At 42.8% G+C, this 27728-nt stretch overlaps 1 protein-coding gene across 1 annotated transcript in view; it reads left to right on the top strand.

The window, feature by feature from the left end:
* The window catches only part of LOC148183400 (ras GTPase-activating protein 1-like), a 127389-nt gene extending 104666 nt beyond the window's left edge, over nt 1–22723 (top strand). Inside the window, exons 22-25 of the mRNA XM_088061468.1 lie at nt 9115–9203; nt 12006–12083; nt 13405–13539; nt 21856–22723. Coding sequence (XP_087917594.1) covers nt 9115–9203; nt 12006–12083; nt 13405–13539; nt 21856–21939 — 386 coding nt within the window. The 3' untranslated portion in view covers nt 21940–22723. The remainder of the gene's footprint in view (nt 1–9114; nt 9204–12005; nt 12084–13404; nt 13540–21855) is intronic.
* The last annotated feature ends 5005 nt before the right edge of the window (nt 22724–27728 follow it).

Below are 27728 nucleotides of genomic sequence, written 5' to 3'. Positions count from 1 at the left end.
TATTGCTGAGCAGTGCTTACACAGAGCCAAGACCTTTTCTGCTTTTCATACTGCCACACTGGTGAGGAAGTTGGGGGTGCATGGGGGGTTGGGAGGAGACACAGTTGGGACAGGTGACCGAAAGTGACCAAAGGTATATTCCAGACGGTATGACATCATGCTCACTATATAAAGCTGAGGGCAGAAGAAAGAAGGGAGGGGACGTTTGGAGTGATGGCATTTGTCTTTCCAAGTAACCGTTGCGCATGATGGGGCCCTGCTCTCTGAAGATGGCTGAGCACCTGCCTGCCCATGGGAAGGGATGAATTAAGTTTTCAAACATTTGATCCTTCTGATTCTCTCCATGATCCCATTGGTGGGGGGAGTGAGCGAGGATGCATGGGGTTTGGCTGCTGGCTGGTGTGAAACCACAACTCCCTATTTTCTCTTCCCCCTGCCTCCCAGTTTCACAGGGGGATGGAGGTTTTGGTTAGTCCATGGCGTTGTCTCTGCCATTCCTCAGAAGAAGGACTCCTCACACTCTTCCCCTGTTCCAGCATGGGGACCCTCCCACGGGGGGTTATTATCTACTATTAACTTTAGCCAGGCACCCCTCAATAGCTTGTTTTGCTAAAACAAAAAGACCCAAGCAGTACATCTCAAAGAAGGTCTCTGCCAATCATCAAGAGCCCCAATGACTCCCCCCATGGAGTTGTTTTAATATTTGCAGGGTCAAAGCTCCTGGCATCCACTGTTTACTGTCCACTGTAAATTAATGCTCCCCTCTTTCTTTTGCCCCATCACTTTTAATTATCTCCAACTTCTCTGGTGGAAAAGACACCACCACTACCACCACTTCCCCCTCCCCCTGGCAACAGCTGAGCCATAGGGAGCAAAGGGAGGATCCCAGAGACCTCTGGCAGAAGTGCTGCTTTCTGAACCTCTCCATTGGCCAGTTTTTTACCTATTGTCTCTTCTGAGTACCCTGACTGATGTCCCCTAACATGTATTATTTCTACCTCTCTTGGTAAAATCACCATCTCGAACAGGCAAGTAATTGAGCTTTCATGAGTGAATGTTTTTCCTCTGCAAGTTAACAAATCTCTTTCCTCCCAGTGTTCCAAACACATGTACCACCCCACATGCATATTTTGAATCTGTAAATATATTCACCACCTTTCCTTGATACAATTTTCAGGCTTTTATTAAGGCATACAATTCTGTGGTCTGTGCTGACCATGTGCATGGTAGCTTCCCTTCTTGCAATTTCCTTCCTTTCACTATAGCATATCCAGTAACTCATTTTCTTCCTATTACTCTTGAAGATCCATCAATAAACATCCTTCCCTCATTTGGCTGAGAGGTATCCTGTAAATCTTCCCTTGCTCGGGTCTGGAGATCTGTTACCTGGATACAGTCACGAGTTTCCTTTAGGTCTCCTTCCTTGGTACCAGTTAAACAGGAGGCTGGGTTAAACCTTTCCCCACTTCTCAATTCTAAATCCTCCTGTTCTGTTAAACAGGTTTCATACTGTAACAATCTAGTGCTGGTCATCCATTTAGAACTTGATGCTAGACTTTAACAATCCTGTCATCAGTTACCATCAAAGCTGTGGCTGCACAATTCTGCAGAAATCAGAGCCTCAGTTATCGTTAATGTAAACAATGGGACTACCCCTTCACCAATGGGTCAAACATTTTAGCACTAGAATTCCTTTGGCATAGCCCTGTTTAACATCTACATACAATTCCAATTCTTTTTCTGAGTCTGGCTAAAGTTTTGCTGTCTTTCTGGTGTCCATACCACAATATTGAGGCTATCTGTGTTAAAAAAGTCACAGAATAAAAAGTCCTTTTAATCCAGGTCCTGCAATATCCTATTAATCCTAAAAATTGTCACAGCTCCCCTTCAGTCCTGGGCAATGGCACCTCCAAGATTCCCTGAACCCCCTCTGGGCCAACATATCACAAACCTTCATTCAAAACAGGCCCCAAACATTCAGCCTCTCTCTCCATCACCTATGCCCTCCCTTCAAACACTCCAAGATTCTGTCCTCCAGCCAGAAAATTAAGTAATTTCACAGTGGCTTCCCCTACCACCTCCTCCTGTTCTCCTGATAGGAACAAGTCCTTCACATACTGCAATACCCTAATTCCCAAGGATGGAGTAAATTCTTTTAATATCTTGTCCAAATAAGACCAGTGCTTCCATGTATCCCTGTGGAAGGATCATCCATGTCTCTACTGTTTTCCCTTCTCCCTCTTGAACTGATGCCTTGAGAAGGCTGACCTAGAACAGAAGCTAGACAGAATTAATAATAAAGTAGGTATTTCTTGAAAGGCCTTAAAGGATACACCTTGGGCAGTACAAGAGCCTGGCCAGGGCTACACCCATGATGGACCTTAAAAATTGTCACAAAATGGACAACCAGTCACAAGGTCCCACATTTTTATGTTTTGGTCCATCTGCATATTTGGGTTAATTGTCCAATTACAGCTTCAGATTATGAAGTCACATCCTTCTTGTTTTCTCTCTTCAGTCCACCATTGTTTATGCTTTTGGGCCTGAAACTTGTAATGATTGTCCTTCATATCAAGCTAGAAAAGGAATTATTTTGTCTACCTACTCTGTGAAGAGAACCCACTAACACTTAATATGAAGCTCAAAACTACACGCCTAGGCAGCACAGAATCTGAAAAATATGAAAGCTAAAACTTAAGGCATCAGTTCACACTCAAAGGCAAAATGCTGTTTACTATGCTCTGTAAGTGGGCATCCCCAGAAAACATCTTTTAAATCAAGTACTGAATAGTAGCAGTGTGAGGAGGAAACCTGTTTCAAGATGGTATAAGGATCTGGGACCATGGAGTGCCTGGGTTTAGTAGTCTCATTATTCTTGGGTCCTGCACCATTCTATAGGTTCCATCTGATTTCATAACTGGCAGGATAGAAATGTTATAGGGAAATATACATGGCTTCAGAAGACCTGCCTTTAACAGGAACTTAATAAAAGGCTGTAACCCCTTCCTTCCCTTGAAAGAGGATATTACTTTTTAGACACCACTTGTCTTGGTTGCCTCAGAGTAATTTGGAGAGGCTCCATATCCAGTTTTCCATATTTCCCTGGGACTGCCAAAACTTCTGGATTCACTTTAGCATAAGCATTATCAGCACAACAGCAGTAGCTTCCCCATCACCCCTCACAACACTAACCCGCATTCCCAACTCAGTCATCAAATACCCTTTGAGCAAACAACAACCACAACTACTAACAAACAGAAACTCATGCTTTTCAAACCCATCTCACACTGACACACGGAATAAAGACTCCACAACCAGTAAGGTTGAAAAGTAGGTATGTTTTTTCAGCGGTGAGATGCACAGGGGAATCATTCCACCACAAACATGCATGCCAAACAGAGAAGACGCTCTGTTTATATACACTCAAATTCATACATATTTATGAAAGCCTATACATGTTCAAAATCTATGCCCGCCTCCTCACACCTCGTATGTTAATTAGTTTTCTGTGTGTCTGCACTTGCACACTGGCTCCTGGTGGTCCTGGGCAGGAGTTTTTAGATGAAGTAAAGAGTATGCTTTGCAGTGTCCACTGGATGACCTTTGTCTTTGTGCAGACTCTCTTGGCATCCGGCTGTCCCTCAGGGCTTCTGGCCACATTCCAAACTAGAGATCAAATTTTTACTGGTTTTTAGAGCACTAGTTCCTGCTTTATTAATTCTTAGAGATAGGGAAATCCTCTTGTTGCATAGCAAAGGACCATCTGTTCTGAACACACTTGATTACACAGCACACTCTAGTTCCATAAACCTAGTTATAAGTTTCCTATATCAACACATTCACCAACAGTGGTTGAATAAAAAAGCACTGGCTCATCTTTCCTACTTACTCCCTGAATTATCAAAATAACCCTCTTTGGCATAAAATTCAAAGTAGACAGGGAGGCTCCTGTGTATACTAGGAAACACACTTCTCGGTTCAGACCCATCCTGCATGTTAGCAAGGGCTCCAGTGTGGTCAGCCCCTGGTACAATAGGAGATCCTGACACCCTTAACAATCCATTTCTAATGTACTCTTTTTTTTTATTTTACAAATGGCACATTGAATAAAAACCGTGCCATTATCCTTGCCTGCACCTTTACCTTTTCCTCATCCTTTCTTACATAAACCTGATGTGCCTTTCCAACTAACTCCTGCAAGGGCCCACTGCCACCGCTCTAGCCTGTGCTCCCACTGCCTGTGGGCTGTCACCTTCCCACAGCCACCAAACTCTGCAAAATCACTCACCTCACTGGTGACCCAAACAAAATCCCTTCTTACATCAGGCCACGCTTTGGTGACAGATTGTATTTCACGCTGTACACCAAAGCTGGTCCCTCTACCTTACACTTTACACCAAAGCCAGTCCCTGTCCTGTCGCAGTGTCCAGATGCATCCCTTCAGCACACTCATCCAGGCCCCCAGGCCGCTGTCCCAGCACCAGAAGCTCTGTAAAATACCAGGTACTAGCGGGTGGGCACAACCAACGGTGCCACAGGGACAGGCAGGCGGACAAGATGTCCCGCAACCTAATAGGGGCCAGAGGGCCACTACAGCCCCTGCCCACAGGGGTGGTGGCATCAGGCACCACCCGGTGCTGAGCCCTGGCTGCCTCACAGCCTCGGCCAGGCCCCACACCTCCTCACAGGTCCCCAGCCCATGCTCCTGGTCCCACACTTCTGTGCCTGGCTTCAGCACTCCTCACCATAGAGAAACCCTCCTAAGTCCTGAGTAGTAAGCAGACAAACCCAAATCCTACACCCTGGCTCCATAATGACCAGGGGAGGGGTGGGGGTGTGTTGGAACAATATCTCCCTGCCTTCTTTATCTTGGAAGCAAGACTACAAAAGACCTGCAGTCAACCCTGTATTAGACTGCAAATTTTGAAGATAAGGCAGAGAACATCTCAATCCTCACTGTTTCTCAATTCTTTCCTTATCACGTAGTGTCCTGCTGCTATTTGCCTTAACCATATTCCTCCACACTCCCCTTCAACCAATCGTTTCCCAAACCAACACCATCTGTTCCCTGTTGCTGAGACCTCAACTCCCCTTATTGCCCCCTCTGGGCATGGATTGCCAAGACCTTTTCTCAACTTTCCCTTACTGCCCCCTCTGGGCATCCATCCCCTGTTTATGAGACCCCTTCTTGACTCTCCTTATTGCCCCCTCTGGGTGTCCATGTCCTTAACTACCTCTGGGAGAATGTGCAAACCATTTCAACATTCTCCCAAAGGACCATTTGGAGGTATTTCGGGATTGTCATCCTTATAGTCAAGACCCTTTTTCAACTTTCCTTTGCAAGCCCCCTCTGGGCATCCTGCCATGTTTTACTCCCCAAAGTTTCCATTGTACTAACCAGTGAGATTTTCAGTGGTCCTTTCCTGCGGGCTCTTCACGGACCCCCCTGGTCAGCCTCTCATCTGTCTCCTGGACAGTCTCAGGAACCCAGTCAGTCGCCTAGTGCTGGCCAGCATCAAAGGGAGCTAGTCACCTAAAAAGTGGGTGGTCCTCTTGCTGTGTGCCGGCCCCAGAAGGTGGAAGGACCCTGGACAAGAGCTCCCATCTTGTACAGAAAATCACGCTATGAAAAGTCAGTGTCCATAAAGGATACAGAGGAGTCCTGCAACTTTATTTGAATAAAGGGAGAGAGTCCACTTGGGCACATGCCCACGGGGTTTTCTTTCTTGATGTTTTGGAGGACACAGCCTCCTTTTATCCCAAACTCCCCGCTGCATGTTGCCCTTTTCCTTTTGTCAGGATAATTAATCCACAAACACCAGAGGTTTATGTCCAAAAAGGAGACAGAGGAGTCCTTTTACTTTATTTGAATAAAGGGAGAGGCCATGGGGCAGTCCCCTAGGGTCTCTCAAAATTTTGGAGGGCACAGCCTCCTTTTATCCTAATTCCCGGCTGCTTGTCCCTTCTCTCTTTCCCCATAGGCTGAGGTACTTGAGAGGTACAGACTTCCCAGAACGCCTGATACCTGGGATACCTTCCCCCCCTAATGCATAATCCCTTCTTAATTCTTAATTCTTAACTCTTGTGGAATTCATGGTGCTCTTTCAGTGCCTTTCATCTTTCAGTGGAATCTATCCTATTGTTTCTGTTGTCTCTCACTGATAGTTGCATCTTATCAGCAGACCCACAGCTTGTTTGTAAAGACAAACCCGTCATCCCTCTCACTTTCCCCACTGGCTGAGGTACTAGGAAAGTACAGCCTTCACGAACCGCCTATCACATACCCACCCTTGAACCTGTCATTTTCCCCCAAAGTTCAGGAACTCAGGCTTGTGCAGACCCACTTGTCTGTTTCAGCAGTCAAACTGTCTGGGTTCTGTAACAAACCTGTGGCTTGAAGTTGGTAGAGACATTAAGACCCATTTCAAAGACATTAACCCCATACCTTCACCCATGGGATTGTTTGTAAAAACATTAGCACACATCTTTCCTATAATTTCTTTATTATTTTTATAATATTCAGATTATATTATTTTCTAATTTGGGGACTGCATTGAGACCACTGTGTCTGTAGCTTCAAATGAAGTTGTTATCCATTAATTTGTGTAATCCCTTTTAAGCTTGTCTGTAAGTGCTATTCCTGTTTAGAAATCCAGATAATATTCTTGACTTTCACTAAGGTAAGTTTATGGACTTTATATAGGGTTGTTGGAGCTGTTAATTTAAGAAAAAAAAAAAACAAAAAACACAAAACAAACAAACAAAACAAATTAAGGGGGCTCTTTTTCTTTTGGAGCAAAGTTTCTAACATATTTCCTTGCTGTAATGGGGAAACCTGAGAAGCTGCATTTCACAATCCGAAGCTGTTTCGAGCAGATTTCGCAACACCTTTGATGCCTGTTGGGTTGTTTGTTTGCCACTTGCCAACTCCTGTGAGGCAGCCCGAGGCAGGAGCTCTTATGCTCATCCTGGGCTTTGGAGAATTTCACAATACCTTCACTGCTGCTGCCTGCCCTGCGCCAAGGAGGGTTCAGACCTGCTCTCCAGAAGTTTTTCAAGCTGCTGCTCACACTTCCAGCTGCACCATGCTGAGGAGGGATCGGACCTGCAGATGCTGATGTCAGGAAAATTAATCCACAAACACTAGAGGTTTATGTCCAAAAAGGAGACAGAGGAGTCCTTTTACTTTATTCGAATAAAGGGAGAGGCCATGGGGCATTCCCCTGGGGTCTCTCAAATTTTTGGAGGGCGCAGCCTCCTTTTTATCCTAATTCCCGGCCGCTTGTCCCTTCTCTCTTTCCCCATAGGCTGAGGTACCTGAGAGGTACAGGCTTCCTGGAACACCTGATACCTGGGATACCTTCTCCACCCCCCCCCCACCCCCCACCCCCCCCACCCCGCATAATCCCTTCTTAATTCTTAACTTTTGTGGAATTGATGGTGCTCTTTGTGCTCTTTAAGTGCCTCTTTGACCTTTTAGTGGAATCCATCCCATTGTTTCTGTTGTCTCTCACTGACAGCTGCATCTTATCAGCAGACCTGTTATAAATGCAATGGCAAAATAGGGTTAATATAAAAAGCGATTTATTATAAAACAATTTCAATCACAAACAACAAGAGAAAAACCACAATAAAATAAATCAGCACAGCGCTGGGTGGACAGGGGTCTATACCCAGAGGTACAGATTTACCCAAATCCACGAAGGAGACTTGACTGTCCGGGGTTTTTATAGGGATTTTGTGTCCTGAGGCCAAACTCCAAGCAGTCACTGTTCAACAAAGAGTCTAGATGGTTGGTTGAATGGATTTCCTGGAACCGTGGAACTGAATCAATAGACGACTGGGCAGAGTCCTTTTGCATGTGAAAGGTTCTGAGTGCTTCCTGATTGTATCTTCGGTTGGGCTCTCAGGGTGGAGTGTCCAGGTCCGGTGCGGAGCCGATGGGTATCTCGGCTGGGCTCCTCTCATTGTTTAGCCTGATTGCATCTTTGGTCGGGGCTTCCAGGTCCGGTGCGGAGCCGATGGGTATCTCGGCCCGGCTTCTCTCATTGTCTAGCCTGATTGCCCGTGTCCTGCTCTTTCTCTCAGGCTGATAAGCGTCGCCTAGGATCGTTACCGCCTGAATGGGTAGTTACTGCTGGGTCTGGGGAGGAATCCTTAGGCCACACTATATTTTATATATTTATTTTTTTATTTTTTTTTTTTTTTACATTGTTATAAATACAGTTATATACTTATTTATTCTTTCACGAATTTTTATCCAAAGTTACATTTATCACAGACCCACAGCTTGTTTGTAAAGACAAACCCGTCATTCCTCTCACTGGGAATTTTCTTTCAGTATTTTGGCAGCATCAGAGCCTTTTGGACAAAAATAGTTTTTTCCAGGTTTTGTTTTGTCTTTGTTCCCTTTTGATTGTTGTTTTGGGGGGAGGGAGTGTTCTGAAACTGTGGAGGCTTGTTTGCTGTGTTGTTTTCCTTTGTTCTCTCTCTTGCCTGTGTGGTCTGCAGTAGGGGGCTTCTCTGTCATCTTGTCTTTGTCCTTTGGGCCACATGGACTGCTACAGTGGCCACCATCTTGGGAGGAGGGGAGTTTCTCTGCCATCTTGTCTTTGTCCCCTGGGCCACATGGGCTGCCACTGTGGCCGCCATCTTAGAAGGAGGAGGCTTCTCTGCTACCTTGTTTTCTCTGTTCCCGGGGGGAGCACATGACTCAGCACCTTTGTATGTAGTGGTTATTGCTGTTATCTTGGTTGTTGCTGTTTTATTTTTAGTAAACTGTTATTTTTTCAATTATATCTTCTTGCATTTGTCTCTCCTTATTGATGAAAGGGGAGTGGTTAAAACTAAGGGGAGGTAACTCACTTTGGAGTCTCCATGCTGTAAATTGTCTTAAACTAAGACAGTCAGATATGCAAATTGATCTTTATTCTGGACATAATTACTAAAACACCAAAAGTTTACTTGATCATGACAAATTTTTCACATGCAGTTCTCTTACAGCATTTAGAGTATTAAATTCCATGATAACAAATTGTGGAAGAGAATTTTCTTGTGACTACTGGAGGTTTTAAATTAAATGGTCAGTAACTTTCTACTTTCTATTCTTATCAGATTCTCCTTCCCCTACTGCTGCAAGAACACTGACACTGGTTGCCAAGTCTGTGCAGAATTTAGCAAATCTGGTTGAATTTGGAGCTAAGGTGAATATAATTTTACACAGAATGGTCAAAAGATTGCTGTGTTCATGTTAACAGAAACAGATTTTGTCTGTATTATACAAATCCTGATGTGTGACCTGGGTGTGTTATCAGCAAGGAGGTTTTATTCCTGCAATTTTTTTCTATCCTCTAGCTGGAGCTCAACAGGGTATTGATTTAACCTAGAGCAGTATCATAAAGTATGGCTGATTTTGAAAGAAGAGTCAATAATTTCAGAATGAGTCATCTAGAAACTTATGTGAATGATATGGTACTCTACCATAAAGATTTTCAATCTGGTAGTATGAACAACAGCAGTGACATGTTAAAATAACTGCTAAATTAATGGCAATGCTAATAGGCATTATAGAGTGATGTAACCATATTTTTATGCTATGAGAACAGATAAACTCAGACATTCATTTCAAAGACAACAGTGGAAGTATGTGAACTCTTTTCTGTCTGTTGATGGCAAAAAGGCTAGTAGTCATACTCTAGTATTCATAGAATCATAGACTATCTCAAGTTGGAAGGGATCCATAATGATCATCAAGTCCAACTCCATGCTCCCCGCAGGACTACATACAAGTAAATCATATGACTAAGGGTATCACCCATATTGTCCTTGAAGTGATAGGCTTGGTGCCATGACTGCTTCCTTGGGAAGGCTGTTCCAGTGACTGACCACCCTCTCAGTTAAGAATCTTTTCTTAATGTCCAGTCTGAACTACCTGTGAGGCAGCTTAATTCCATTTTATCATGTCCTATTGCTAGTCACCAGAGAGAAGAGATCAGCATCTCACTGCCCCCCTTGAGGAATTTGTAGACTATGATGAGCTGACCCATCAACCTTTTTTAAGCTGAACATACCAAATTACCTCAGCCGATCTTGCCCTCGAGGTCTTTCAATGTCTTGGTTACCCTCCTCTAGACATACTCTAATAGTTTGATGTCCTTTTTATATTGAGGCACCCAAAAGTGCACACAGTACTTGAGGTGGGACCATACCAGTTCAGAGCAGAGCACGACAATCACCTTCATTGACCAGCTGGCGATGCTCTGCCTGATGCACCCCCAAGACACAGTTTGCCCTCCTGGCTGCTCGAGCACTGCTGACTCATATTCAACTTGCCATCAACCAGGACCCCAGGTCCCTTTCTGTGGTACTGCTCTCCAGCCTTTTGTCTACCAGCTTGTATGTATAGCCAGGATTACCCCATCTCAGGTGCAGAATCCAGCACCTGCCCTTGTTAAATTTCATATGGTTGGTGATTGCCCAGCTTGCTAGTCTATCCAGATCACTCCGTAAGGCCTCTCCTACCCTTGATGGAGTCCACAGCTCCTCCTACTTTATAATCAGAAAACTTAATGTATGTTCGATTTCTGTGTCCAGATAATTTATAAAAACATTCAAGACCACTGGCCCTAAAATTGAGCCCTGGGGAACCTCACTGATGACTGGGTACCAGCCTCATTTTACTATAACTCCATTTACTATGATAGTTTGAGCCTGGCCCATTAGCCAGTTGCTCATGTAATGTAATGACTTTTCTAGCTGTGTGCTGGACATTTTATCCAGAAAGAAACTGTGAGAGACAGTATCAAAAGCTTTGATAAAATCTAAAACCATCATGTCTACTGGCTTCCCCTAGTCAGAAAGATGAGTGTTGGAGTTGGAAAAGTGGGAGAGGAGAGGCAGGCAGCCATCCCTCCACAAAGAAAACATCTATGTGATGGTAAAATGAGTAAATTTTATTTAGGAATATCCATATCAAAAAGACAACTGAGAAATGCTAGAGTAGAAATCTGTGATTAGAAAGAATCTATTCAAGAAGTATGAATCATTTGCCTGAAGTAGATGATGGGAGCCTTTTTGCATTTCCACTGATTATTTCATGTCAAAATGAGGAGATATCTTTCATTAATATTGGTATGTCTATGTACAGAAACTTGAAATACATTCCATGTGTTCTTTTATATGCTATATGTAATAATTCACTTCCAAATTGAGACCAATTAGGACTAAACTTCCAGCCTGGATATAGAGTATTTTAATTTGGAAATATATTAACTACCAACCCCTGGCTCACACATACACATACACACACACACACACACACACACACACACTCTTTTTCTTTATTTATTCTTTAGACTGCTGTTTTCTGTTGGTACAGCATTTTGAAACACCCCTTTTATTTGTACTTGTTTTCATATTGCTTGACATAATTTTGTAAATCAGTTTTACAAGTTTCCTTAAAAAGCCTCAGCTTTTACTAAACTTTCTATTGCGTCACTAAAAGAATGCCAGCAACAATTGGCCTATTCTGGTTCCCAAGTCACAACATGGTTGAATAAAAATCCATTGACTTAAGCATAATGAAAGAAAGAAATTTCAGGCTGCCATTATAATACTATTTGTCTGACACTCACAACTTGGAATGTAAGCATTAATGAAAGAATAAAAAGGAAGGCAATTATGTCCTGATGTTGATGCTGCTGATGTTGTTACCTCGGAAAGTTTTTTCTTCATTATATAGCTGCAATGAAAAAGTCCATTTTCAGAATTTCAGAAATGTAATATTTCATGTCACAGTGCATATATAAACAATTTCAGAATCTATCTGGGGCAGAAAAAAGTGAAGTCTTTTGACTGGTTGTACACCAGTCAGCACAAATTCACTTGAAAAAGATGACACATTTGTTTTGCAGTGTCATTTGTCTCTGATTATAATGTGTTCACTTCAGGTATGACTGTTAAATCAGTATCAATTTTTTCTAATAAATACTTTTTAAAATTACCAGGAGCCATATATGGAGGGGGTAAATCCATTCATCAAAAGTAACAAACATCGCATGATCATGTTCTTAGATGAACTTGGGGTAAGTGGTTTAAAAAGAAAAATTGCAAGTTGTATAGCACCATTGTGAGTTAAAATTCTTTATATTCCTTGTTAACTAGTTCAAAAATGCATCAGCTTCCTCACAATTTTGAATGCTTGTTACTGAAATATTTTTCTTGTGCATGTTTCGGAACTGCAGATTGCTGGCCTGTCACACAGAATTAAAACCAATCAAATGTCCTGTTAGAAAGTACTGTTGTAGACATGAGATCTATTTGAACTTCTCCCCAAGGATTAGGGCTTTCAGACAAAAATACCAATCTTCTAGAAAAAAAAATTAAAATAAAGAAAATCTTATGTGTAATTTGTCATATGATTTTGACCTGAGAGTGGAAAAAATGAAGTTTTTAAAAATATTGTGTTCTATTTTAGTTATACATAATCAAATGTCTCACTGCATGAATTCTGGTTGTTGTAGCTTAAAAGTAAATAATAATTACAGTTAATTTTGAAACCATTACTATTTTGTGTATGGTAGTTATAATGAGTTAGGAGCTCATGTATGTATATAAATTTATGTTTAAACCAATATTTTGTTGAAGAAAGGAAGATGAAAGAAATATGCCTATCTTATTATTCCCAAATTAATCCATTAAAAGTGGCCTAGAAAACATCACAGACTATTGTGATAATCTATAAGAATTACTGTTTCGAAGTGTCATTCAGATAGGTTGCCGTATGTCACCTTTTTATGGTTAAATGGCAACTTCTGCATATTATGATACACTGTTGTTTTTCTTTAAATGGTAGATTATGCATGAGAACTTGGAAAATGATTGGGTTTTAAAATAACTGATTAATCTACTGTTTTAATTACATTATTTTATTAGTGGATTTACTAACTTGATAATTTGGGGATTTTTTGGTGTCCATTTTTGCTGTTGCTATTGCCTGATTTAAATTTCTAAAAAATAAATAAAACTATAAATATCTAATGGATGGATCCCCCTCATTTGGGGGGAAGAGATGATATGAATCTCTTTTTCTCAGTATCTTTCTAGACAGCTCAGAGACAGCATAGCAGAATCAAACCCTCCTATTAGGAATAGGAATTGCTGTATATTCAGTAATCTCTCTATGAAATGTGCAACCATAATTTGTCTTCATAAAATAGATGATTGTGGACAGGAGTAAATAAATAATTTATTTTAGATAACATGGACAGAAGAGTTAATTGTGAAGAAAAATGTGGTGCTTGCAGTATCAAAACAACTATTGACGGGTGTGTAGAACTGTAATTTAATTTCTTTTATGCCTGGATACTCACCATTCTAAGTCTGTTCTCATAATTTTTGTTAAAGAATGTTCCTGAGCTTCCAGACACTACAGATTACTCTAGAACTGACTTATCTCGTTATCTGGCAGCCTTGCATGAGATGTGTGTGGCTCATTCAGATGAACTTCGGACACTTAGCAATGAGCGAGGTGTAATGCAGGTAAACTATAATGAGTAACAAAAATCGCAAATACAGATAGCATGTCTAGAGTTATTGTTTAACATTGTGATTCCTTTGTAATTTTTTGTCTCCAGTAGTATGAGTGATAAATATGTACATTTCAGCAGGAGGTTGCTAGTTGTAAAGGTAAAGAAGCTCAAAAATATGAACTAAGTATTTATACAACATATCCAAAGATCTTTTAAAGCAGTGGGTTGGAAAATTTTTGGTTGGATTATTTTATATTTTGTTTTTGTATTTCTCTTCTGGGATTTTTTGAGGTTTGTTTTGTTTGATTTTAGTGGGGGGGAGGGGTTCACAGAATCACAGAATGACTAGGTTGGAAGAGACCTTCAAGATCGAGTCCAACCCATGACCTAACACATCAATTAAACCATGGCACTGAGTGCCACATTCAGTCTTTTTTTAAATACATCCAGAGATGGTGACTCCACCACCTCCGCAGGCAGACCATTCCAGTACTTTATCAGTCTTTCTGTAAAAAACTTTTTCCTAACATCCAACCTAAATTTCCCTTGGCACAGCTTAAGACTGTGTCTTCTCATTCTGTCAGTTGCTGGGTTGAGAAAGAGACCAACCCCCACCTGACTACAACCACCTTTCAAGAAGTAGTAGAGAGTGATAAGGTCACCTCTGAGTCTCCTTTTCTCCAGGCTAAACAACCCCCCAAGTCCATCAGTCGTTCCTCATAGGGCTTGTGTTCCAAACCCCTCACCAGCCTTGTTGCCCTTCTTTGGATGCACTCAAGCGTCTCAATGTCCTTCCTAAACTGAGGGGCCCAGAACTGGACACAGCACTCAAGGTGCAGCCTCACCAGTGCCAAGTACAGGGGGATGATCACTGCCCTAGTCCTGCTGGCCCCACTAGTTCTGATACAAGCCAAGATGCCATTGGCTTTCTGGGCCACCAGGGCACACTGGCTCATGTTCAGTAGGCTGTCGACCAGTACCCCCAGTTCGCTTTCTGCCTGGGCACTGTCCAGGCACTCTGTCCCCAGCCTATAACATTGCAGAGGATTATTGTGGCCAAAATGCAGAACTCGGCATTTGGATTTATTAAACTTCATCTTACTGAACTCTGCCCATCCATCCAACTGTTCCAAGTCTCTCTGCAGAGCCCTCCTACCTTCCAACAGATTGACACGTGCTCCCGCTCCCAGCTTAGTGTCATCTGCAAATTTGCTTACGAAAGACTCAATACCCTCATCCATGTCGCCAATAAAAATATTGACCAGAACTGGCTCCAGCACAGACCCCTGAGGGACACCACTGGTGACTGGCTGCCAGCTGGATGCAGCACCGTTCACCACCACTCTCTGGGCCCGGCCATCTAGCCAGTTCTTAACCCAGCAAAGAGTGCACCTGTCCAAGCCATGGACTGCCAGCTTTTCCAGGAATATGCTGTGGGAGACAGTGTCAAAGGCCTTGCTGAAGTCCAAATAGACAACATCCACAGCCTTTCCTGCATCCACCAGGCAGGTCACCTGGTCATAAAAGGAGACCAGGTTGGTCAAACATGCCCTACCCCTCCTAAACCCATGCTGGCTGGGTCTGATACCCTGGCCATCCTGTAAGTGCTGCTTTATGATACTCAATATAAACTGTTCCATTACCTTACTGGGTACTGAGGTCAGGCTAACTGACCTATAATTTCCATGATTCTCTTTCCCATTCTTTTTGTGAATGGGCATCACACTGGCCAGTTTCCAGTCATCTGGAACCTCACCAGTGAGCCAGGACTGCTGGTAAATGATGGAGAGCAGCTTGGCAAGCCCATCTGCCAGCTCCCTCATCACCCTGGGATGGATCCCATCTGGTCCCATAGATTTATGAACATCCAAGTGGCTCAGCAGTTCTCTGACTGCCTCTTCTTGGATAACAGGGGGACCATTCTGCTCCCTGACACCATCTACCAACCCTGGAGGACAGTTGTCCTGAGGACAAGCCATCTTCCCACTAAAGATTGAGGCAAAGAAGGTGTTAAGCACTTCTGCCTTCTCCTCATCTGCTGTTACTAAGTTTCCTCTTGCATCCAATAGAGAACAAAGGTTGGTCTTACCCTTCATTTTGCCATTAATATATTTGTAAAAACATTTTTTTTTTATCCTTTACAAAAGTTGCCAAATTAAGTTCAAACTGAGCTTTGGCCTTTCTAATTTTTTCTTACATGCCCTAGCAACCCCTTTAAATACTTCCTGAGAGACCTGACCTTCCTTCCAGAGATGATACATATTTTTATTCCTAAGTTCCTTCAAAATCTTGTTGCCCATCCAGGCTGGACGTTTGCCTCATTGACTCATCTTTTGTCACACAGGGACAGTATGTTCCTGTACCCTCAAGATCGCCTATTTGAAGCACACCCACCTTTCCTGAACTCCTTTCTTTTAAGGGCTGCTTCCCAAGGAACCCTCTGAATAACTCTTCTAAATAGGTGTGTTGTTTTTTAGCACTAGCTAAAAATCACCAAGGTATTTACTCATTTTTTGCTGTGAGATATGGATTAGCAGAAGGGCAAAACAGGCTTAAAACTTAAAATGAATAAAGAAACTTTATTAACAGGACTACAAGAAATAAGAAACCAGAATAAAACATCCAGAAACCTTTCTTCTCCCCACCCAACCTTTTTCCTTTCCCAACTGACACCGTAGAGACAAAACCTGGGATGTTAAAGCAGTACCAACTATACAATAGTCTTTTTCATCAGTCTCTGTTGGGAGAGGAGTTTTCTCTTATCATTCCATGGAGAGTTCTCCACAAGAAAACAGTTTTCTTGTGGCTTTTCATTTCCATGACTGACAGCCGCCCGGAAAAAAAATTCTGCTGTCATGCCTTCCTCCCATTTTCACACCACTCAGAGGTATGCTCATGGGCCATGAACTCAAGGGGTATTTTTTAAGGATGAGTTATTCAAAGGCAAAGGTTCTCTTCATCTCTCTCTGTGATCATCTCTGGGAACAGAGGTTTGCTTCTTCTTTCCCTTGTGGCAAAGGGTCTTCATCAGCTCTCACTTCTCTCTCTCTCTGTTCAAGCATCTCATGGGATCACAGTCCACCATCTACTTAGCTCATCAATGGATACCTTTGTTTAGATTTATAGTTTGAATAGTTCATTCCCCCCAATACTCTTTCATGAATTCAAGGAGTTATTTTTCAGAACATTATTGTCCATCTCCATGACCCTACCAAAAGAATATTTCAGCTTATTAAAGCATCTCCTCATTCTCCTTCCATCTGAAGCTTGGCTCTTTCTCTTAATGACCTTGATGTTTCATGTTGTCTTTTACACATCGATTGCTCCTACTTTCCTCTCTCTGGAGAGGGGATTAAGTCTGCAGGTCTCATCTGTGTAGTGAAAGGGTTAAATCTGGCCCAAGCCACAGCAGGTATTCATGGTGTTGGATTTCAGGTGTCTCTCTCAGCCCAGCAGCCAAAGGGAGGGAGCGGACAATTTTCAACCTGGAGCCGTCTGTGCGGGCCATGCAGGGGCAAGAGGGTATCAGCAAGATGTCAGCAGCTGTGGTCCGGTCCCAGCCTGGGGCCAGGGGGCCCCTGGGAAGGGCTTCAGCCACCTTACTGGAATGGGACTCGGAAGGCTTCTCAGGGGGGGCCACAGCAGACCCTAGCCCAGCCTGGGGCCAGGGGAACCCCCTCAGTCTCCATCCCCCACCTAGGACCCAGGAGCTGCTGGAGTCTGGCCCAGACCCCCTCTCCCCCCCTCCTCCAGGCCACACAGGCCACAGGGGAGCGGGGCCAGCCACACCCCGCTCCTGGGCTTGGGTTTAAAAGGTGGTATTCACAAAGGTGATCTTACTTTTCAGTGGTCCAAAACACTGTCAGTTTTCAAAACTGGCTAGCTATTGGCCTGATCTCAAGCAGAGAAGAAACTCCCAGCAGCCTCTCTCAGATAAATCACTTCCGTGGCTATTTCCCACTTTTTTTCCTAAATGCCAAACTACCACACTAGGCCCAAGTCTGCCCTCCGGAAGTCAAATTTAAAAGTCTTATTGATGTTCCTCCTGATTTCACCAAATATCAAGAACTCTATAATTTCATGATAACTATGCCCCAAGCAGCCTCCAACCACCACATCTCCCACCAGCCCATCTCTTACTTGCAAACAACAGGTCTAACATAGTCCCTCCCCTGGTGGGCTCACCCACCAGCTGCAACAAAAAATTGTCCTCCATGCACTCTTAAGAACTTCCTGGACTGCCTCTTTTCTGCTATATTAAGTTCCCAGAAAATGTCTGGTAGGTTAAAGTCACCTACAAAAACAAGGGCTGGTGATCCTGAAACATTCTCCAGCTGCTTATAGAATAATTTGTCCACTTCTTCCTGGTTGGGTGGATGATAACAAACTCCCAGTAGGATGTCAGCCTTGTTGGTCTTCCCCTTAATTCTTACCCATAGGCATTCAACTTCATCATCATTAGTTTCAATACCCATGGCATCAAAAGCCTCCCTAATATAAAGGGCCACCCCTCCACCTCTTCTCCCTTTCCTGTCTCTTCTGAAGAACTTGTAGCCATTCAGTGCAGTGCTCCAGCTCTGTGAGTCTTCCCACCACGTTTCCATGATGGCGACTATATCATAGCTTTGCTGTTGCACCATAGTTTCCAGGTCTTCTTGTTTATTACCCATGATGCGTGCATTAGCATACATGCACTTCAGCTGGGCTGCTGATTTCACCTCTAACTCAGGCTTACCACCCTTGGGCCTGCTTTCAAACAGCTCATCTGCATTCCCTTCCTCCTTCAAACCTAGTTTAAAGACCTCTTAATGAGTTCTGCCAGTTCATAAGCTAAAATCCTTCTGCCCTTAACAAAGAGATGAAGCCCATCCAGTTCCAGCAGGCCGGGTGCCATAAAAGTTGCCCCATGATCAAAGAACCCAAAATTCTGCTGATGACACCAACCCTTGAGCCATTTGTTGATAATGTGGGCTCTCCTATTCCTTTCATCATTTTTTTCTGCCACCAAAGGGACTGAGCAGAACACTACCTGTGCTCCTGCCCTATCAACCACTTGACCCAGTGCTCTAAAGTCTTTTTTAATTTCCATGATGCTCTTCTTTCCAATCTCATCACTGCCAGCCTGGAGTATCAGCAGTGGGTAATAATCAGAGGGCTGAATCAGCCCAGGGAGTCTCTTAGTGCTATCCCGTACCCGGGCCCCAGGGAGATGTCACAATCTGCCAGCACAAGTGGGAGTCGCGAGAGGTTCATTTGATCTCAGAGTGCAAAAAGGACACCAAGGGATTTCAGTTTAAATCACAACAGCAATAACGCACCTTTATTTTAGTGCCAACAACATGGTTATGCGATAGATGAGAGGGAGAGAAAGGGATAAAGAGGCAAAGTAAAGAGAGGAAAAAAAAAGGGGGGGTTGGTTATAGCTACCAATGGACGAGATGGGGTCACCGGTGTCTTCTTCCATGGGGAGATCTCTCTCTCCGAAAGTAACTTAGAAAAGTCACTTTTATAGTCTGTTTCAAAGCAAGGGGCAGTTGGCCAAAAGGTGGGGAGATTTATAGGCTATTGTGTGACCCATTGCTCTGAGAAGCAGGTGTAAGGTACAGAGCAGGCCGCTCTTCACAAGTCCCTGCTCACCAGCAGGAATTAAGGCAGTGTACCATGGCAGCACAGTAAGCACATCTGCAAACAATCACTATTGTGGTGTGACCCATTGCTCTGGGAAGCAGGTGTCAGGTCGAGCACACCTTCAAACAATCACTTAGCAAGCACCCACCTCAACCAGGCCATAACCCCTGCACAAAGTCCCCTGGGGTCTTCAGGGTCTTAGTCTCTGTTCTTGCGATGTTCGTGAGGCAGATGAGGGAAACTTCAGACTATCTCTTACAGAAGGCAAGAGACCTCCCTGTGGGATAGGTCCAGTTGACATACGGGGCCCTCTGTTCCCCTAAGAAGGGAGTCACCCACTATGACAACCCTTCTTTTTAACGTTAGAGGTGGTGATCCATCTGACAGATGAAGCGTAATTGGGAGGCTCACTAGGCAGATAATTTTCTTCTCCGTCCTCTGGCTGACCCTCTAGATCCAGGGCCTCATACCTATTCTGAAGTGGCACCTGGGTACATGATGGGGGTCAGGAGGAATTTTTACTACTTCCCCGAGTAGAGACCCATTTCCACCCCCTTCATCCACCATGTGTCCTATTGCCTGACAGTGGGAGGCATGGGAGTCCTCTGACTCCTGGTGGGCCTCCCACAAGGATGGAAGGGTGGAACTTCACCAATCTATTTCCCTTTCACTTTCCCTAATACTCTTCACTCTTTCAACTTCCTCCCTAAGCTCAGCCACCAGCGAAAGGAGATCATTAGTTGGTTTGGGGTTTTTTTTTTTTAGGTGGGGGTTGTTTGTTTGTTTGGTTTTGTTGTTTTGGTTTTTTGTGGTTTTTTTCTTTAGTTTCCAGGTGAAGTTTTTAGTTTCTAGAGGAAGGAAGCCTAAACTCAAGGAATTACTGTCTCCTGGCAGTCTCTAGTTTTAGGATCTAGCTCATCTAATTGAGAACTAAACAATTAAATTTACTTTCCTTAGCTTTCTAACACTACTTCATTTCTGCTTCCTAATTTATTACATTTGTAAACAATCATGGCAAACTTTTCTAGTAAATGCTATAAATGAGTGGTCTGTTCCAAATATTAAACTTGTGTACATCTTTTATGAAAACTTATTTTTAAGAGGAAAAAATCTGCATGACTTCATGCATTGTCTCAAAAAGTAATATACTTGTCTATGGTCTACTAATTATGATGAACTTCAAGTTGCCAATCCTACTTATTGCACAGTAATATGTTTTGGTATGCTTGACTAGTATACTGTGCTGTGCAGGAGATAATTTAAGTACTGTTCCCTTTTTAATGCTAATGATTTGGGGACAGGGGCAGTTGTACTATAGAAAGCCTTTTGGTTTAGAGATGGTCTTCCTTAAGTTTAATCAGTATCAGCTCAAACTATTTAATGACTCACATTGAAGAGGTAGTTTTAAAAATAGTTCTTAATTTAATTGCTTCAAATTAACTTCTTGTAATCAGATTTCTTATTACTGTCATGATGACTGAGCTTCCTATACCATGATTCTTTCAAGGCCTTAATTTAAACCCAAATAGATGATAAATACATATTTTATCTCAGCAGATGTTACTCAAAGAATGTATTTTTTGGCAGTAATGTTTTTTTTTAAATAAGGGTATTACTAGGAACACTTATGGCAATTTTGTGAATGGTGAAAATATATTTGTATTCAATTAGCTTTGGCAGAATAAAGCTCAAGGAATTAAAAATTAGATAATGCTATATTATAGCAATTAAAAACTAATCTAGTTTAATAGCTACTACAATTTGCTTCTTCAGTGGCATATGAGAGGAAAAAATCAATCATGTTCAAGTTCATAATTCACAGCTACTTCTAGTCTTGAAAAAGGAAAAATGATAGCTAGACTGGCAAGTCAGGATAGTAGAAATTTTCAGTATTAAATATGAATTGCTTACAGATAAAGGATAGAATTTCTTTCACAAGGCCTGTATCTGTAGCCCTTAATCGTCATAAATGCGACACTGTTTTCTCAATGCACTTATATTTCTACTTCAGAGGAGTAATTTCTCCTCATGGGTTTCCATAAAAAAAACTGATTTTTTTTTTTTCTCCTATAAGTGCCCTAATGTTCATCATCAACCTGTTGTAGTTGAACATAGTTCTACTATAATGAAAAAAATTATTGAACTCCTGATAGTGCATTAGCAATACAATTTCTCAGCCTGTTTTGTATGTTCAGTTGCATTTTTTCAAGTTTAATGACCAGGTTTTCAGAAAGTTAGACGGTGCTTCTGCTTATGCAGGAGTGAATTGTATTATCACCTTTTTTATTTCCATCTGAGTTTTTTTCATGTTCTTGGCCCAGTTCTGCACTTTCACATGGGGAAAATGACCAAGAATATATTTTTGGTTTACACATTGTTTTTAACAGATAGAACTGTTTCATTTTCAAACTTTGAGGTTAAGTTGGCAAGACTTAATGGGTTTCCATGGCTGCAGATAAATTGCATATTGCTGTTTTACAGTTGCCTTTTGAAGTAATGTCTTAGTGACTGTGAAACTGGAGCTGGGGGGAGGGGGTGGGGGGGATGTGGATTTAAATATATTTTAAACTACCTAATTCTAAGTTTGGTAGATTAATGTTGAAGATGCTTCTCAAGCAAGATGGTTGTTTTTTTCTAGTTGCTAATGTAGGGTTGTACTGGGGTTTTTTGTTTGTTTTTTTTGTATTTTTTTCTACAGCATGTTCTTAAGAAGCTGTTGGCTATTACAGAACTTCTTCAACAAAAACAACATCAATATTCAATGTCTAATAACATCAGGTAGCAGCCTTCTACCTGAATTCTGCATGGATCCAGCATGTCTAACATGGCAACTCACACAGGTATCACTTTTTTTGCTCTTGCCAAAAATAGCACACCCTGTCACATTCCCAGTGATGTGTGAACTATGCAAAAAAGAAAACAAAGATTCTGTTAGCAAATGATTGAACCAGCAGCTCTTTAAGCTATCTGTGCAGGATATTTGCACTTTTTTCCACTTGGAACCAGTTTTTACAGTCTCTGAGCCTTGGTGTACAGTTTACCTTTTGCAAAGAAAATGCTGTGACTGTCATGAACTTTGAAAATTATTTTCAACACCTGCAAATGCCAAAGTTTTTCTGTCTTGTTGGAAAAGAATTACCAACTGACAAGGAAGGATATGCATTGTTTTGACAGCTACATGTAACAGCATAACATTTCTTACTGTAATTTCTGAATGGTTACAATTATTATGAGTTTGACTTTTTCAACCACTCAAACATGTATTTACAATTTCCAGAGTTTGACGGTTATGGTAAGAACAATCTTTCCTGTATACTTTTTATACCATGCTGCTTCTCTTGCTGGAATTATGTCAAAAGAATATGCAGAATAGATCTTGTCAGCTTTATTCTTTAATGTGCCACAGATTCAGTCTAAATAATTCATCCATCAAGGACTGTGTATCCATCCAAGTAAATCACAATGCTTTTGTAAAATGTTTACAAAAGTGAACAATTAGAATTTGGTAAATTTATTATCACTGTATCAGACATGCATGCATCCATTAAACCATTTTATAACATATATTGGTTGGGCTTGTGTGTAATGTAAGGCTACCATGAATGCTATTTTTAAACCTGAAAAATAAGTTTTTTTAAATAATCAAGCTGCCAATAGACTCTCCATAGAAACTAACTTTGTGTTCAAGTAATAGAAAACTGTAAAAATGAAATTTGGATAACATATATGATTGGCTATTTATCTACTGCATATTAAATGCACTGATAAAACTGACTGTAGGTAAAGTTGCATTTAGGTATATGTCGTGGTTTGACATTGGCCCAATGCCAGGTACCCACAAGAGTCACTCACTGTCTTCTGCTACAGCTGGGCAGTGGAGAAGGGAAAAAAAAAATAGGAACAGTTCATGAGTGAGATAAGGACTGGAAGAAAGCATTTCAAGGGCAAAACAGGCTCAACTTAAGGTTGCAAAGTGAATTTATTACTAACAGAATCAGAGGAGGATAATGAGAAGTAAAATAAGCCCGTAAAATATCATTTCCCCCCAGCCCCTCCCTCCTTCCCACCAACAGTGCAGGGAGATGGCATGGGGGTTTTGGTCAGTTCATCACTGAGATTTTCTTCCACTGCTCTGGGAGAGGAGTCCTTCCCCTGTGATACCATGGGGTCCCTCCTACGGGAGACAGTCCTCCATGAACTTCTCCATCGTGAGTCCACTCTCACAATCAGCAGTCCTACCACGCCTGCTGCAACATGAGTTTCCCCCACGGGCACACAGTCCTTCCAAAACTGCTGTGATGTAGGTCTCTCCACGGGGTGCAGTACTCCAGGAACAGGCTGCTCCAGCCTGGAAGCAAGGGCCTACTCTCTCCACCGGGTCTTCCACTGGATCACGGCCTCCTCCAGGCATCCACCTCCTCTGGCATGGGCACCTACCCCATGGGCTGCGGATGGATCTCTGCATCTCCTGTGGACCCATGGGCTTAAGGGAGGCAGCCTGCTTCACTGTGGTCTTCACTACGCCCTGCAGAGGAATCTCGGCTCTGGCACCTGGAGCACCTCCTTCCCCTCCTTCTTCACTGACCTTGGTGTCTCCATGTTGTTTTCCCTCACATGTTCTCACCTCCTCCTCTTCTCTGACTAGAGGAAAAACTGTGTGTACTTTGTTTTGATTTTCTTCTTAAATATGTTATCACAGAGGCATTACCAACCTCTCTAATTGTCCCAGTCTTGGCCAGCAACATGTCCATCTTCAGAGCCATCAGGGATTTGCTCTGCTGGACATAGTGGAAGCTTCCAGCAGCTTCTCACGGGACCCATCTCTTTGTGGCCTCCCTGCTACCAAAAAACAGGCTGTTCAAAACCAATACAGTATATATATTTAAAAAATTGACAGCATTACATATTTCCTAAAACAGTGTATGAAAATAATATTGTAGTTTACCCCTCATCAGCAGCTTAGGCACCACACAGCTACTTGCTCAAATGCCACCCCACTCCCACCCCCACCAAAAAAAAAGGCAGGACTGGAGAAAATAGGAAGAAGAAAAGCAAGATAACTCAGGGTTTGAGAAAGATGAAGAAAACCAGAACAAGTGATGCAAAGGTAATTACTCATCATGTCCCAGAAGCAAACTGATGTTCAGCCAGTTTCTGAACAACAGCTACCTCCCTCTTCTCCCCCAAAAAAGAAACCCTCATCCCTTCCCTTCCATGGAATGGAATATCTCTTTGGCCAGTTCAAGTCAGCTGTCCCATCTGTGTCTGTTAGGGAAATTGGCCTCATCTCACTCAGTCGAGGAGTTACATTCATACCACCCGAGACTTCAACCACTAGGACTTTGCAGTCTGTTCGAGATGGATGGCTCCACTGAACCAATGGATACCCTGTGTTGACTCCAGACACACACACATAGACATTTTCTCTTTTCGTTTTACCCTAGGTTTCCCCAAGCAGAGTCTCAGGCAGAATCTAGCAAATTAGGTTATTTGGTACAGTGGTGAGATACAGCTTGAGCTGGGTGCCTCAGGAGAGGGACCTTGAACAAAGAAATCCCTGGGCAATTATACTCTTAAAATCCAAGTTTCCCACCCCTCATGTGACAGTTTGGTCCAGTAGTAACATCGTATGGGTTAGTCTTGTTCTTCATTGGGTCTCTTCATTATCTCTAGGTGAACCCATTTCTTCTCACCCCTAAGGTTGCATCTTATGCTGACAGGGGTAGTTGCCTTCCTCGCTTCCTTATCTTTTGGCCCAAACTGGCTCTGGGGCCTCCTTTTACTTAAGTAGGTAAAAGTTCAGTGTATCTTGGTGTAAGTTCACAGCTTGCAGCCTGTGGCTTCAGCACATCTAGTTACTAATGCTAAATAAGTTACACTAAGCTACTAAGTTTTCTTTATTTCTTTACAGTGTCCCCTCCAAACTTCTTACTCCCCAGCCTATTCCCCAGTGGGAGGCAATAGCCAAGAGGGTGCAGAGCCTAGAGCTGTGTGGCTGTGTCTAGGTTGTTATTCTATACCATTCACATCATCGCTGGGGGGTGGAAGTAAGGGATTTACTTCTGGGAAGGAGGGGGCATGGCTTCAGGTGGAAGAAAAAGGTGCCACATGCAGGGGTCGTGCCATTTTGTTCCTTTTTCCAGCAGAGCAGGTGGCAAACAGAACAGTGAGGTGGCTCGGGTTGCGGTCATGCCGTATTGGGTCAGACTCAGTAAGCATTTTTGCATGAAATCACCCTCTTTCATATAGTTATTAGTATTGTAGCTGTTACTGTTTGTTTTCTTATCTCGTTGCTGTTTCCAGTAAATTGTTCTTATTCTTATAAATGAAAATGCTAAACTTGCCAATATGTCAATCAATATAGCCAATTTGTTAATTTGTTCAATAAAAGGCGAGCAAATTTTACAGTGCACTGGGTGCATTGAGGGTCTCCGCCCTAAGCAACGCACAAACTCAGGGTTAGAACAGTAGTTTCATATCATTCTAGGCACTTCCTGAAATTTTCAGTTATTTTCTATTTGCTTTTTCTTCATAATCAGAAGTTGTGGTTTTTTTGGACATCTGTTGGGGAGGTGGTCTGAGATGGTCTTCTGATGTCTCTCCAGCTTCCCATTCTTCTATTAAAATATCTTTTTTCCATTAGCATTATTTTTGGTTATACAGTTTGTTTAAGCAAGCATATATTCTGTTAGTCAGCATACATTCTGCAAGCCTTCTTTCAGTCATTTCACAACCTAAAGCTAACATGTCTAAAAATGTCTTTATAGAGCCTCTTCCTCAGTTATTAAAAAACTCAAAGTCAGCATGTTTCAAAATGCCTTTATAAAGCTTCTCAGCTCATGTTGGTCCTACTTCCCCTTTTTAAGTGATTACAAATTCTTCCATACTCAAAAACCGATTTATAGCTTGTACAAATGATAGCTTAAAACTTATACTACAAGTTAGTTTAAAGCTTATATTAATTACTTGCAAGTACTTAAAATTTTGTTGTTAAAACAGTTAGCTAAAAGCTTACTGCTATATAATTACCTTGTTAAACTTCCATGCCTTACTTTAGTTGATTTTTTAAAACTTTTTTTATAATAATCCCATGGTCTCTGTCTGCGTTGCCCGCAGACACACATACATAGGTGGGTGCTATTCGATTGACATGAATCACAACTTGATTTCTCACATTATCTCAACTCAGAATCTCCGCCTTTTATCTCTCCCGGAGAGAGTGAGGGGAGGAGAGCAGCTGTGTGGTGCTTAATTTCCATCTATGCTTAAACCATGACAAGGAGGTAGAAGAGGCAATAGTGAAGCTGTGCCTGGAAAGGGGGAGGGTGGGGGAAAGGTGGTTTTATTTTTGGGTTGTGTTTCTTTTTATTTAACTGGCAATAATTAAAGTCATATTGCCCAAGTCGAGTCTGTTTTGCCCATAATGGTAATTGGTGAGTGACCTTCCTGTCCTTATCTCGACCCATGAGGTTTTTCATGTTATTTTCTTCCCCTATCCTGCTGAGGAGGGGGGAGTGAGCTGTTTGGTAGGCAACTAACAGCCAGACAAGATCAATCCACCACAGTTCTTACTTGTGGATCAACCCTGGTAAGCAGCTGTCTTGGGCATGTTTTTTATCCCATATCCATTTTTTTGTTTGTTTTTGTTTTGTGTCCCGAATTGGTCATTGCCCCCCCCCCCCCTCCTTCCCAGCTCCACGAGTATCGCGATGAGTGAGAGCCAGCCTGGGATCCTGTGAGGGTTAGGGGGAATGAAGGGCTGTGGTTTCCTTACGGTGGAACGATCGTCTCAGAGGCCACGCAGTGTGGTGCCTCTGACTGGAGATACTGTCGCCTTGTGGGTTTTGCCTGTTGGTTTTTTTTTTTTCTTTTCCTTCGGCACTGTGACTGGGCTCACCAGCTTGCTTCTCTGCTCCTCTGCTTGCTTGGGAGCCCAGAGCCAGTGTGTGCTGCGCCAGGAGCCCGCCATCCCCCGTCAGGGCCGCTACCTCTGTGCGGCCCGACCCCGCGACCAGCTGTTGCCGGTGAGAGGTTCCCCGGCCAGCCCCCCTGTTTTCTGCCACTAATTCGGGGCTTCTTGCTACACTTTTAACTCGATACCACACATCCGCCCGACCCCTGCGGCTCCTGCTACGGCTACGGAATTTCTGCTACATTTTGTTTGCCACCCCAGGGTGTGCTCGCCTCCAGATGGCTGCTCCGAGGTTCCTGCTACACCCTATTTTGCCATCCGGAGGGGCACCAGGACTAACTGCCCCCCCGTAAATTTGGAAAGGAAGCCCCTTTTCTATCTCTTCCGCCGGCTCGCCTGCCATTACCCACGTGTAGAGAGGCTGCTGAGCTCGCGCCACAGCGCCCCTGCAGCTGCAGGAGAATCATCACACCTGCCCTACCTGGATGGGAGCCAACAGGGCCCCTGCCATCTGTGACCGTAACCATCAGAGAGTAAAGTGCTTGACAGCCGAGAAAAGGCTGTTATTGGATTTCTGGTTTTGCTTGTTGTTGCTGCCATTGTTGTTTGTTTGTCTTGCTATACAAATATATATATACACTAGTAAAGAACTGTTATTC

The sequence above is a fragment of the Pseudopodoces humilis genome, chromosome 12 (assembly GCF_049639895.1).
Source record: "Pseudopodoces humilis isolate 2021_Gansu_Grassland_sample_001 chromosome 12, ASM4963989v1, whole genome shotgun sequence".
In the NCBI taxonomy this organism is placed as follows: domain Eukaryota; kingdom Metazoa; phylum Chordata; class Aves; order Passeriformes; family Paridae; genus Pseudopodoces; species Pseudopodoces humilis.
This window is presented reverse-complemented; position numbering and strand designations above follow the sequence as displayed.